Consider the following 13,793-nt stretch of genomic DNA (forward strand, 5'->3'; position numbering starts at 1 on the left):
TTGGCCTTCGCCAGGGCTGCGCCTTGTCACCAATCTTGTTTGTGGTCTTCATGGACAAGATATCGAGGCGTAGTCGGGGGGAGGAGGGTCTACAGTTCGGGGGGCTGCGGATCTCATCGCTGCTTTTTGCAGATGATGTGGTCCTGATGGCATCTTCCGTCTGTGACCTCCAACTCTCACTGGAGCGTTTCGCAGTCGAGTGTGAAGCGGTCGGGATGAGGATTAGCACCTCTAAATCTGAGGCCATGGTTCTCAGCAGGAAACCGATGGATTGCCTACTCCAGGTAGGGAATGTGTCCTTACCCCAAGTGAAGGAGTTCAAGTACCTCGGGGTCTTGTTCACGAGTGAGGGGAAGATGGAGTGTGAGTTTGGCCGGAGAATCGGAGCAGCGGGGGCGGTATTGCACTCGCTTTACCGCACCGTTGTGACGAAAAGAGAGCTGAGCCGGAAGGCAAAGCTCTCGATCTACCGGTCAATCTTCGTTCCTACCCTCACCTATGGTCATGAAGGATGGGTCATGACCGAAAGAACTAGGTCACGGGTACAAGCGGCCGAAATGGGTTTCCTCAGGAGAGTGGCTGGCGTCTCCCTTAGGGATAGGGTGAGAAGCTCAGCCATTCGCGAGGAGCTCGGAGTAGAGCCGCTGCTCCTTTGCGTCGAAAGGAGCCAGTTGAGGTGGTTTGGGCATCTGGTGAGGATGCCCCCTGGGCGCCTCCCTAGGGAGGTGTTTCAGGCACGGCCAGCTGGGAAGAGGCCCCGGGGAAGACCCAGGACTAGGTGGAGAGATTATATCTCTGCACTGGCCTGGGAACGCCTTGGGATCCCCCAGTCAGAGCTGGTAGATGTGGCCCGGGAAAGGGAAGTTTGGGGTCCCCTGCTGGAGCTGTTGCCCCCGCGACCCGACCCCGGATAAGCGGTTGAAGATGGATGGATGGATGGATGGAAACGTGAAGCTCAGTGGCTCTGATGTCATAATCCAGATAACGTGTCTCGACACTGCTCTGCGGTCTAAATGGTACCTTCGTGTGAGCGGTGCTCCTCCAAAGCGTCCGATCGCGCTGAGACAAAGTTGGGTGCAGCTGTTAAGCAAGAAGAACTCTTTTCTGTCGCCTCTAACATTCTCTATGATCAGATCAAAGTAACCAGGATGTGTGTGTGTGTGTCCTGCAACTCGGTTGGCTGAATGAAAAAGTGGAAAAAGAAAACATAAGCCATTTTCATATTGCATATTTCTTGCACTTAAATCTGCGCTGCTTGTGAACATTCATCTTTGCATTTTTCATCAGTCTTAATATGTAATACACCCTTTGATGTTAGCGAACTGGCACACTTTGGGCATGCGTGAACATACACGCTTATAATAAGCTGGACACATTTGTTTAACATCAAGGCAACTCATTAAAATAACGAGATGTTTTATTATCGCAAGCAATTAAATCTTCGAAGAGGCTGATGGGCTAATGTGAGCTATACCTTAATTAAAGTGCCTCTGTGGCCTGTATAGCTCATTAAGTGTTCTCCGGGGCAATTGTGTGAAAACAAATAACTTGCTATGAATTGTAACATCTACAGATTTAGAAGATGTTTTTGTGCCTTTTTTAGATGACAACAGATACACTTCAGCCACGCATAAAGTACATAATGTTACAGAACAAATGTAAGTTATTTTTACCGTTAACAAGGAGGTTGATGTAATCACACAGGTTCCAGCAAGTCAATCAGTTTAGCAGGGAACACCGTGGGGACGCAGGACGATATGTGAACACATTGCTATCCAGCTACCTGAAATTGCTTTCATACCGTACAACATTTCCCAGCCTGCCTTCCCCTAAAATAAAAACATATCTACAGCGTTATTCTGTCAGACTGCAGTTTATTCAAACGTTGCCAGATAACAGAATACACAGATAAGGCTTAACTGATAATATTATTCAGTGTGTCTGCTGTAAATAATAGTGTTTACTTGTGTTTGTGTGGCGTCGTCCGTATTCTGTTGTTTGTGAAGTTTGTGAAATATTCCCCTTTCTGTGTGAATGGTGACTTTTCCATCCATCCATTGTCAAACCGCTTATCCTGCACACAGGGTCGCGGATGGAGTCCATCCCAGCCAACTTCGGGCTAGACAGGGTACATCCTGGATTGGTCGCCAGCCAATCGCAGGGCTACACAGAGACATACAACCATTTCCACTCACACTCACACATCTACGGTCAATTTAAATTTCCCAATTACATGATCCCCAGAGCATGTCTTTGGAGGAAGCCGGAGAACCCGGAGAGAACCCACGCAGACACGGGGAGAACATGCAGACTCCACACAGAAAGGCCACTGGGCGGAATCGAACCCAGGACCTTCTTGCTGTGAGGCAACAGTGCTAACCACCACGCCACCGTGCCGCCCCTATGTTGACTTTTAAATTAGTCAAATATTCAATTAAAGAACATAATAGAACCGTAATTGTGTTGCAAATGTTGTGAATGCGTCATCATTCAGCATCTCCATCACCCGCCCATGCTGTTCTGATCTAATTTACCAAAAGAATACTTTAAATTGATAAGCAATTACTTTCTGCTTTTTTTCATGAAAATGTATTTTATAGCTCTCGTGATATCATTATTACAAATAGTCTATAAACAATAGAAAAAAGTATTTGATTAATTGAAAACGATCAATGCAACACACAGACAGTATAATACCTGTTTGTCTTTGTTTGTCGTGCTAAAAAAAGTCAACACAAATGTCAAATTTTCTCTCAGAGGTTTGGAACCATTGGTTGCACATCGTACTGTGGGAGAGGCCTGAGGAATTTTTTACTTTCAAAAAGACAATATTTAGACTTTGGTTGTAGTGTGTCAAGATGTCACATTTGGGATATTTCGCTGCTACAATCAGTATTTCATAATAGTGGAAAGAAGCACATTTAGGTGATTTTACTATGCTTTGTCAATTTGAGTTACAGATTTCTTTGTAAAATAAATGCATGACTAATAATAATGAGAGTATAATGTTTCCAACAAATTCCATCGTTTTCCATAGTTTGGAAGCACCGGATACCTTAAGCTCATAGCGCAGATGATTGTTTTTGTTGTGCGCTGTCAGCAGTTTGTTATGACTAATGATCTTCTCCCCTCTCTGTCAGGTGGCATCCCATTCATCTTGACCGGCGAGCTGTTTGAACAGTCCTACCGACCTGCCGCCTTCATGATCGCCGGCATCGTAAACTGGCTGTCCAACTTTGCCGTCGGCCTCCTGTTCCCATTCATTCAGGTGAGTGGCCTCATCTGATTGTGTGCACGTGCACACATAGTATTGTGGTTCAGGTCACGTTTTGGGACCCAAAGTCATTGGATATGAGTGACACTTTTCTAAAATAAAGCTTTTTCCCACAAACACCCACACTAAGGCATCAACTGTCTGTCAGTTAAACCAAACTAACACCAGCCATGCTCGTCACTTTGGCCTTTGGGCAGCACTAAAGTTCTCCTATAAGTACCTTATTGATCCCTGCAGTGGCTTCTGGTCACATCATGTTGTTGATTGTTTGTTCTGCCTGAACTCCACCAGCATCTCCTTGCTGGAATTGAGTACTGGTTACAGATGTTCTTTACTGATTCATACATGTTAACCTAAATGTAATGGAGCTTTGAGAGATATATGGAAGTACTGCTTTTATTACTGCAGAGCAGTGAGGAACAGCAGGGTGTTGCTTTTACAACCGTACAAGTGTGATTATAAGGAACAGTTTTCATTTATTTAGTTAGTGTGGTAATCTGGGAGACTTGCAAGGTTTTGGCAGTAGAATATACTGTAAAGGGGCACACAAGCATCTTTAGAGCTGTGGTCGGATTAGGGAATTAAAGTCAGCATGTCTTGGACCCCTTCAACTTTATTTTTTATGCCACATCAAACACGTAACTGCATCAGTTTTACATGGTTCAGATGTTTTTCAACCATTTATTTATTATTCTCTTATTGCGGATGGATTTCAGTACATATTCATGGTATTTGGTTGTTCAATCTGTCCGAGTGCCCAGCAGTCGTCAAAAGATCCAGTGCTGACGCTTACTGTTATGCTGCTGACATGCTGCTTTTGCTGCCCAGCCTTGTAACTGAGCTGTTACTGGTGAAATGTGAGATATGACCGAAACGCTGAATATCAAATATCCGACACAAAAGCAGTTTCAGGGCAGTAGTTGTTGGTTTGAAGTGCTTCATGTGGGACTCAAGATCTAACTCTGTTTAAGGAGGGCATAAGTTGTTTTTAGAGGATGCCCCTAAAACAGTGTCAGACAGAAGAGTGTGTCTGCTGCTTGAATGCTTTTCCTGGAAACTGCAGGGTCCTCATTCAACCTCTGAAACCTGACTGTTGCTCCGGGCGGCTTTGCTTCACCGCCCCCTCCGGTTTTACATCCGCTATCTCGCCCCTGCATCTTCTTTTTCCCTCGCAGTACTCTCAAACTCTTTCTTTTCTCGTTTTCATTTTGATACCCTTTTACTTAATTATTTTTTACTTTAAAATCTCTTTACCGATGCACCACACTAAGAATGCATAATTTAAATCTTGGGTTTGTTGGTGTTGGCGAATATGTGCACCTCAGCTAGAAAAAGTATGAGTTGAGTGTTGAGTTAAAGAGATCATGTGCTCAGCAGTCTTGTGGGCTTTGGGGTGAATTTGTCCCCGAGTCTGACGGTGCGGGACCGGATGCTCCTCCAGCGACTGCCAAATGCCAGCAGGCAGAACAGTTTGTGGCTGGGTGGTTTGGATCTTTAATGATCCCATTTGGCATTTTTCCGGTCCTCTGGGTGTAGAGGATTTCCCTTTTTATTCAGACGGTGCACTCGAAGGCTCCGTCTAAAATTATTAACAGTTTGCTTCTTCTGCTATATATATATATATATATATATATATATATATATATAAATAAAAATAATTGACCATCAAATAAGACCAGTAATCACACTTCTCAATCTAAATTCATAACATAACATAACATAAATTATGATTAGTCCTTCTCAGTGCTGAAATGTACGAGAGGATATTGAGAGACAGACAGTCTTAACAAAGCCATTTGATATGTTGGCATGAGCTTCGGTGTATTCATTTAAACATTTGTCAATCGGTGTATACATGGTGAAATTAATTTTTGTTGGCTAACCCCTTAATTAATTTAATGTGATAATGGTATATGTGATTACCATTTCTAGCATTCACTTTGAGCTCCAAATTCTGCAGAGCACTAAATATTTTTAGGAAAAGGCAAAGGTACTTTATTTTACTGCAAAAATGCTGTGATATTTTACTGCCATCGGAAATGATCATTTGTAATTGTGGATGTATGTCCTATAAACTGATCGCTAAATTTACACACATTTGATTTGATTTATTCATCAAGTACAATAGTTGTCTTAAATGAGAAGACCTTGAATTTAACAAAAAAGTTGCCAATAATCATAACCATACACGATACGTCTCTGACGTTTCCTTTTTCCCTTTTGCCTTTCTTAGGTGAAACCTCACTATGTAATCTAGAGAGGCAAATGCTACAGAATTTGTTAATAAATAGATAAATGCCATATTTTAAAATGAGGAGTAGTTGGATTAATTACAAAGGTTTCATATATATTCATCAAGAAATGATTAATTCAGTGTCAGTTGCTGATAGTGAGGCGTTTCGAATGTAACATGAAGCTTTTCCACCTAAACCCATCTCCAGGTAAACGTGTTTGGCTCTTGGTGCTCACTTATTATCCCGTTAACGCTCCCCAGGCCTCAGCTGCCTTTTTATGAACGGCCGATGTGACGAAGTTTAAGATAACAGTTCGACAAAAACACATAATTTTTTCAAAAACATTTTTTTGTTTAGAGATAAAAATCACTGAAATAGGATGGGGACTGTGGAACTTACTTTTAGTGTCATTTGGAGATATGGACAGCTTCCCTCCCCAAGCCAACCTGACAAAGCCAGCAGACGACCCCAAAGGGATTCGGTACCCCAGGTAATCTGCTCTGAAGATGAGGTGTCAAACATCTTGAATTGATTCCTCCTTCAACGAGGCCTGTGATTTGACAGTGGCCTAAGTAGAATAGGATATGTGGCCACTGAGGAAAGTCATTTATTCCAAAGCAATAAGTGACCCAGCATCCTCCACCAAGCAGTAGGGGGGGGACAGACGCTTATTTACATTATTATTAAGAATATGACTGAGATTAGCGGTGCATCAACAGCTCCATTGACATGCTGGGATGTGGAATCACAGAGGTCTACTAGTACATGCATGTCCCGAGCTTATCGCAAAAATACCTTCTTTCCCCTTGTATTTATTGATCAAATCAGCAGGTTTACTCCCATTATTACACACACTTGTCAAAGTGCCGCATTATGGGAGAAACAGAAGTGATTGCACTTTTATGCGAGCTACTGTAAATGAACTAGACAAGCTGTGGAAAAGGATACACAAAGAATGGACTCTGTGTAAGTGAAGGTTGTACAATCAACAAACAGACGGAAGATTAATCAAGTCTGCAAAAAATGAAATGAAACAACTTGTACCTGTTTGCTTATTATGAAGGGTTTTTATCATATACGGAGAGACGGTAAACAAGTGCATTATCTGATTTCTGATGTCATGTTTCTTAAATCTTTAATACTTTGATACTCACGGAAAAAGAGCCCTCAAGCACTCAATGGTTTGATAGTGGGACAGCCTCAACCCCCCCGGTGTATGCGGGCCGTGCCTTCAAGTGTGTGAGTTTGAGTCTTTGAAGTTTTGTAGCAGTCTTTAATGTCCCCTCAGCTGCCATACTTTAACGCACCTTTCATCTCAAGTTCAAGCACTTGGATCCCATTGGCTGCATGTCATCTGATTTTTCATTGATCATCTTTCAATGATCTGTTTCAACTCTGCCTGTCAAATCTTTACATTCATCTCAACAAATAGCTGGCGATTACGGGTCACGTTCAATTGAATATTATATCAATAATATGTATGATGTTTTCAAATTCAAGTGAATGAATTCTAAATAATTCATAATCAAATTAAAATAAATGTTCTAAAAACGTAAAGCATGCATTTAAGATCAAATTACATAACAGAATGCTTAAATATTTAACTTAAACTACTTAATCTGGAAAAAGTGTCAAATTGAATTGTCCTGCAGCTTTGATTTCAACTAATTCAAGGGTGAAGTGAAGAAATATGCACAGATAATACGTCCCCCTCAGTAGGCAGCGCGGGCTCTGGTCCTCTCACTCCTCGCAGGTCGAACGACTGCCACCCGACCTCCGCAGCTCATCCAGAAAGAGGAAGCCAACATCAGTGCAACGGCAGCATGCCGCGAGCAAATGTTCCCCTCATTCACAAGAGTCTGCGCTGACTTTTGTCGTACTCTGTCTGTCCTTGGAGTTACCGTGAGAGTGAAAAATCTATTTTAACAATTAAAAATAAAAGTGAAGGTCGGAGCATCAGCAGTTGGCAGAATTCTGAAAAACGGAAATTGTTGTCATTTTTGCACATTAGGTTCCCTCGTGTTAAAAGTTCATTGGTTGTTGGTTGGATACTTCAAAATAAGCTTATTAAATACTTTTTAATGTACCTCGCTGGTGCATTCTGAATCTTTTAAGTGTTAATTAGTGACAATCATCTCGAACAACATTAATGAGTTTAATAAACATTTGTTGGCCATAGAATCTTTTTTCAGCTCTTGTGCAAAACCAGCATGAGACAGTGTTCAGCCCAGGTGTGAACAGTAAAACGTCACGGACCGTTTTCATGTCAGATAATATTTCGCAGACCGCTCAAAAAGGTCCGGCGGAATAACGGGGGGGGTGGGTAGTAGTCGTTGCGGGCGGACCGATCGCTGGTGGGCGAAACTGCCGTGCACGGTAAGAGGACAATTGTAAACGTGAAGAAAAAAACGCTTGGGGAAATATGTCAAGAGAGACGAGCGCACATAATTAGGAGAGAATCCCATAGGAGAGAATAGCCCACGGACCGGTACCGGTCCGCGGGCCGGTAGTTGGGCACCACTGGGATACAGCATAGGGATTTTTTTAATGAATTTCACATTCCATTCTTAAGTTAACGTAACAAGGTTATGACCTCACTGATGTTGTTTGCGCTTATCTTAAGCAGATTGTGACCGGAACGGAATCTTGCTGAACGCACTGAGTGGAGGTCAGAATCCTTCCTGACTCACACAGCCATGATGCTCCTACATGCACACTACTTTAAGTGACAAAGGAGTAGGAGGAGAAACTCAATAGAAGATTAATGGTGTAGATAAGATAGACAAAATGACAATAGCCTGTTGGTTAAACAAATGCCCAGGTAGAAGAATGGTCTGAGGGAAGATAAAGGTACAATAATAATAAAATCACGGTCTATAATACAGAGTGATTAACACAAGCAGGTGAGTGCACCAAAGCACCCTTGTGTATCTAAACATATTCATGCATTATGGATTCTCTCTCTGGTGCCTCACTACTAAATGTGTTCCAAATCACAACAATTATTCAAAGGGTATTACAGAGCAGACATATGCATGTGTGGATTTGCAGAGTCTTCCGTAGCTTTAGAGCATGAATGTTTTCCTGCATTCAGGTCAAGTCAGCCAAAGTTCTGAGGGCAATATTTAAGGAGAAGTTACTTTTCAGAAAAGCAATCTACTATTTCCAAAGTTTGAGATATAATTAAACATCTAATAAATAATACACAATGTGTGCACCTTACTGTATGTATTCATTCAGTCCTAAATTGTTTTTGCAAATCACCAGCCCAATGGCCGCAAAGGAAAAGTAAAGACGTGTTTGAATAAGTTAAGAAAAACAAAGTTAGAGTACAGGGACATCAGTAGACTGATGACTTCAGTAGACATATCTACATGTTCCAGCTCACAAATGCCAAATGCCATTAGGATCCAATGAGGGCTAACTGGGACACTATGACCAAGGGCAAAGTTCTGTCTATAAAAAGCGGAGTGAAACAAGGTTAAGAGAGCGATTATAGAGCCGACAGCAGGACTTCCCTTTGATTATGAAATGAAAAATGAAATCAATATTATACAAAATGAATATCCGCCATCTCTAATATGGTAGTCAAGGCATTTTCTCATGTTTTTTAGATATTGGCACATTGTATTTAATTACAGATTTACAGCTCAGACTTGTTATTACTGAAAGGTTTGAGCGGTTCAATGTCTTGATTTTGCTGCCCTCAACTTTACTGTATTCACACTTATATGAGGCATTTTTGCCAAAGAAAGCTCTTTCCAGCGAAAAAAAACCCTCTACTGCCCCGACCAAAAGTCAAGCAGCTAGCTGGTAACATAAAGGGGCATTCAGAAACTAAAGACCCAGGTATTTCCCTCAGGAGCTGGAAAGAATCAAAAACAGAACTTAAAGAAGACATCTTTGATTTGAAGTAATGCGAAATAAACTATAAATAAATGCTAATGTTTTCTAAAAAAACAGTTTGACTTAAAAGGATAATATATCAGCGTAACTAAGTAACTAAATAATATGTCAGCGTTGCTTTCAAAGCGCGTTGTGGTGGAAGAGACAATATGTTAATGCAGGTTACACTCTGAGAACAGAAACTATAGCAAAAAACCTTAGACTTGGATTCCTAATTAGTTTCACCCAAGGACCCCTTAGAAGATAGATAGCATTCACGCTGTGCACTGGAAGGAATACGCACACCAGCATGTGCACGCACACACACACACACACACACACACACACACACACACTCTTAGTGCATACAGTATAAATGTTTATCTGTTTATCATTCATTGTTCATTTTTAAATGATTCAATCTGATAACTTCGCTTGGACCACCTGGCAGTCGTCTGGGACCCCAGATCACACATTGTGAATCACTGCTGTCGGTGAGGTGTCAAGATACAAAACTTCTACTGTAATGATGCTCTGGGAATTGTAGTTTGACTCTAGCACTTGACAAACATTTCTGCTGACTTGTGCAGAAATGTACCAGCAGATTTAGGTGTTCACATTCACACAGAAAGAAAAGCATGTTAACTAAGCTCAACGGTCGGTAGGTGTATTGTTATGTCATCTATCTTGATTTAGCTTGGCAGGATGTTTGGACAAATGTTAATATCGAGTGAATCTAATAACCCCCTGAGACTGAGAGTTTTGCATGTATTTGGACATAAAACAGTTAACAGGACCACAAGCAACCTTCATTTTGTGTTGATTTTTGCATCCCTGTGGTGTGTTTCCAAGCAGCAGATTCCCTTTAGAAAACCTGTCATTTTACCTTATCGGGGGGTCCGACAGTCTCGCCTGCCTCCCTTCCGTTCAGTTGGCCCCGGCAATACAGCCTGGTCTCCAGCTGCATGTTGTCTCTGCTGACTCGCAGCGGGAACCGGCAAAACATCTAAATAAAGCTTTGCTCCTGGCCGGGGGACGAGACTCCGCCAGGCGACGAGCTTGTGAGCTTCTGACTCTTTGTGGAAGGTTGCAGCAAAGCTGGAACTTATTACGTATAGACAAGTTTCCCGGGCACTTCCGGTTTACCTCCTGTTTCTGCCAAGAACTTCCGGCGCAGGCTGAGTTGTGGTGTAAAAATGGCTTTGGAATGGCAACATTCGACCGAAAATCTTGTTAAAAATGGTGTTTTGACCATTCCGCATCCAAGTAAGGTAACATCATGGGCGGACAACAGCATCACAACATCCAAGATCTTTTATTTTATTGATTCCATGGAGGTGGATGGGAATGCAATTAATAACCTGAAAAGCTCAGAGGCGTTTCAGTACCTCCATTCCGACAAAGTGGGCTGTGTACTTTTACACGATATGGGCATATAACGGCCGATGTTCAACCAAGGCAGTCCGTTAACAATTCAGTGCATAACGCCTGGGTTTTGGTAACCAAGACGGGAGATGTGGAGACTGCAGGCTGTACCTGTAGCCATGCAGCCTTTGCAAAGCAGCGCTTTGGAAGGTACGTTAGCCCATCTTATGCCTGTATTAAGATGTTTGTATGTATCCGTGTGTTAATATATATCAGAACACGAAGAGTAATAAAAAGAAAAAGTAATCCCCTCTAGCCTGCCTGCACTAAAAGCATGCTTTAACCCTTCAAAGTCGACTGACGAGCGTCAAAGTGCGCACCCCTGACATATCTGTTAGTAGCTTCGGAATGGATAAAGGTGTTAACTTACTTTTTTTTCTCTGAAAAAGCTGACATTCGTCTGCATAATATTTAGTAGACTGTGTTGACTTCCGCGAATGATAAGCCTTCCGTATTTGAGTGCAAATCTATAGCATTTTACTCACTTGTAGATGGTTGATAGTCGAAACATTCTCCTTCCGACCAAACATTCAGCAATCGCCACGAGTTGTTGCAACCGTGAACAGCACAATATGTCCCGGAGCCGTGTAACACCATTCATAGTTTACTTTTTCTGCACTCTAACCAAAGACCGTAAAAGACTCTAACTCGCTAACCGGAAGTGCTTTGCAGACACAACCGGAAGTCGTTGGCAGAGTAAAAGGCCAATGGCGGCCCGCTTATTTCACTCAGGAAACTTGTCTATATATCTTTGGCTTTGGAGAAGCAGCGGAGGGAGTCCCACAAGGCTGACCAGGGGCCAGGAAGGAGCAGAGAAGTGTGGAAGAGACAAAGAGTTTTTAGCCACGCAGTGCCACAAATGTTCGAGTTGTCCACTATTGTTCCGCTGGGGGCAACTTTCTTCCAGGTACACCTGATCACAGCAGAGACTCACTGGTCAAGGATTGGCAACTGAAACCGGCTCTGATTCTTGCTCAGACATTTTACCGCTGCATCGTCACATCCCTCCACTTCCAGGAAAAGCATTGAGGTGTAACTCTGGGTTCCGCCTGGTTTGGTTTGGAAACTTTTTAATTGCCTATTAAGTGTGGCAAGTAAAAATGTTCAAATAAATAACTTTGATGAATCAAATAATGAATAGCTGCTGAGGCGATAGGTCCAGGTCACACCTGGACAAGCATGTATAGGTATTTTTGTGCAGCTTTTGTGCCCATTTCTGCTTGTTCAATTTAGCCTTTCCAATAAGATTAACAGCCTCTTGCTTCTGATACTAGCAAGTCTGCTATCTGTCATTGTCGCGAGTAGATGGCACACCTCTGATCCCGTCTTTGTTCTTTGGCTTCTTATTTATGTTGAACCAAAGCTCGTTAAGTGATTTGTTGCTCCCACCTCAGAGTTTTAAATAGCTTTGTCATCTTGGAATTCAGCTCACGCAATGTTAAGCATTGTTGTGTTTATTGGCCTACATTTCAGGGGTTGCAGAGGACAAAAGTGGCACTTAGAAAGAAAAGCAAACGTTGAATTAAACACAGAATTTTAATTGGCTTCTTATGTGTTTTAAGGTGGTGAAGGTCAAAGACAATAAGCAACACAATGGTGGGGTTTACGTATGCCTGATAAAGTTTTCCTTGGTTTTTCCACTTCAGATGAAGCGCAGCGTGCAGTCGCTTCTCTGATTCCCAACGGGGTTCTAAGTGCGTCAGTCTGAAAGGGATTACGCATTTATAGAGTTTTTACTTTTTCCTCCAACTTTATTCTAATAAATAGCCATTGTGATTTCACTTTGATATTTCTCTCAAATTATTATTACATATTGAACATACAAATATGTTAGTTCAAGGGTTTAAAAATGTCTTTACGGTATAATTGACGCTTCTGTTTTGTCCCGAACATAAGTGACAAAAAGGTTACACATCCCTTCATATGTGTTGACTTGGCAGCGATAAGTGGATCCATAGGAAAATATGTATTCGTCATTTTGTAATCATTAATCATGTTTATTTCCACATGTTTATTTGAATTCTAAATGGATCCTGTGAAGAGATTGTTAACGGCTGTTTACAAAATGAAGAATGAGATTGTCTCAATGTACCTCAATAACTGCCTTGAAATCAACAAACCAACATTTTAAAGCACGTCATGATGTCCAGTGAAATCCTTAATTGCTGGTTATTTTTTTGCATTTGAAATTAGGGTTGAACTCCAAATAGTTGATGTTTTAGAGATGCAGTTTTTTTTACACAGGAGCAATGATATACTTATTTAGATTATTCATTGTAATGTATTGATCCGTTTGAAGGGTCATTATTAGTGATTCAGTGGCTTTGTGAATTTAATCAGCTTCTCCAGGTACTTGTAAACACTGCAATGACGTCTTTAAAGACAAATGATTCATCAACCCAATCGCATACATTTGTATACTAAATTTGTATGCTATTTGTATGCCTCGCTAATGAGTTAGTATTGTTTTAGCTACGTACAATCCATCTAATGATTCTTTCTATTACAGTGTTCCTATTTAACTCCCAGTGGTCATATGATAATCCACATGTCAGAAGCCCATGGTGGACACCTCCAGTGTAATGTTATGTACAGCTCAGTCTCTTAAGCACCGCAGACATTGACTTTGAGTGGGATGAATCTAAACAATCAATAAAAGCCCCACAAATGCAAATGACGCACCCACAGTTTACGCTTCTATCACCGATGAGTCTGCCCCAAAAACCACGGGCCGTGACAGTTTATCTTCCAGCAAAGTACAGTTTCTGTACCTTGATATTTGCACAGTGTCTTCATCGGATGTGTCCTTTTCTGTCCTGTCTTGCATTGTTCTTTATCCCTTTTGGTTTTGTACAGGTCCTGCTATGCTCTATCGTAGGCTGTCCCACCCTAATAACGTATGTCCTATCCAGTTCTGGCCCGTTCTGTTTGTTCCACTGCATTCCTCTGCAGTTCTGACCCGCCCTTACTGACCT

The 13,793-nt window shown here is 41.8% G+C and overlaps 1 protein-coding gene across 17 annotated transcripts in view; it reads left to right on the plus strand.

The window, feature by feature from the left end:
• slc2a9l2 (solute carrier family 2 member 9, like 2) overlaps positions 1-13,793 on the plus strand; it is a 78,265-nt gene that overhangs the window by 47,133 nt on the left and 17,339 nt on the right. For all 17 annotated transcript variants that reach the window (XM_040202935.2, XM_040202941.2, XM_078091558.1 and 14 more), the window contains one exon: positions 3,141-3,268. In XM_040202935.2, coding sequence (XP_040058869.1) covers positions 3,141-3,268 — 128 coding nt within the window. The remainder of the gene's footprint in view (positions 1-3,140; positions 3,269-13,793) is intronic.

Source organism: Gasterosteus aculeatus, chromosome 17 (assembly GCF_964276395.1).
Source record: "Gasterosteus aculeatus chromosome 17, fGasAcu3.hap1.1, whole genome shotgun sequence".
NCBI lineage: Eukaryota > Metazoa > Chordata > Actinopteri > Perciformes > Gasterosteidae > Gasterosteus > Gasterosteus aculeatus.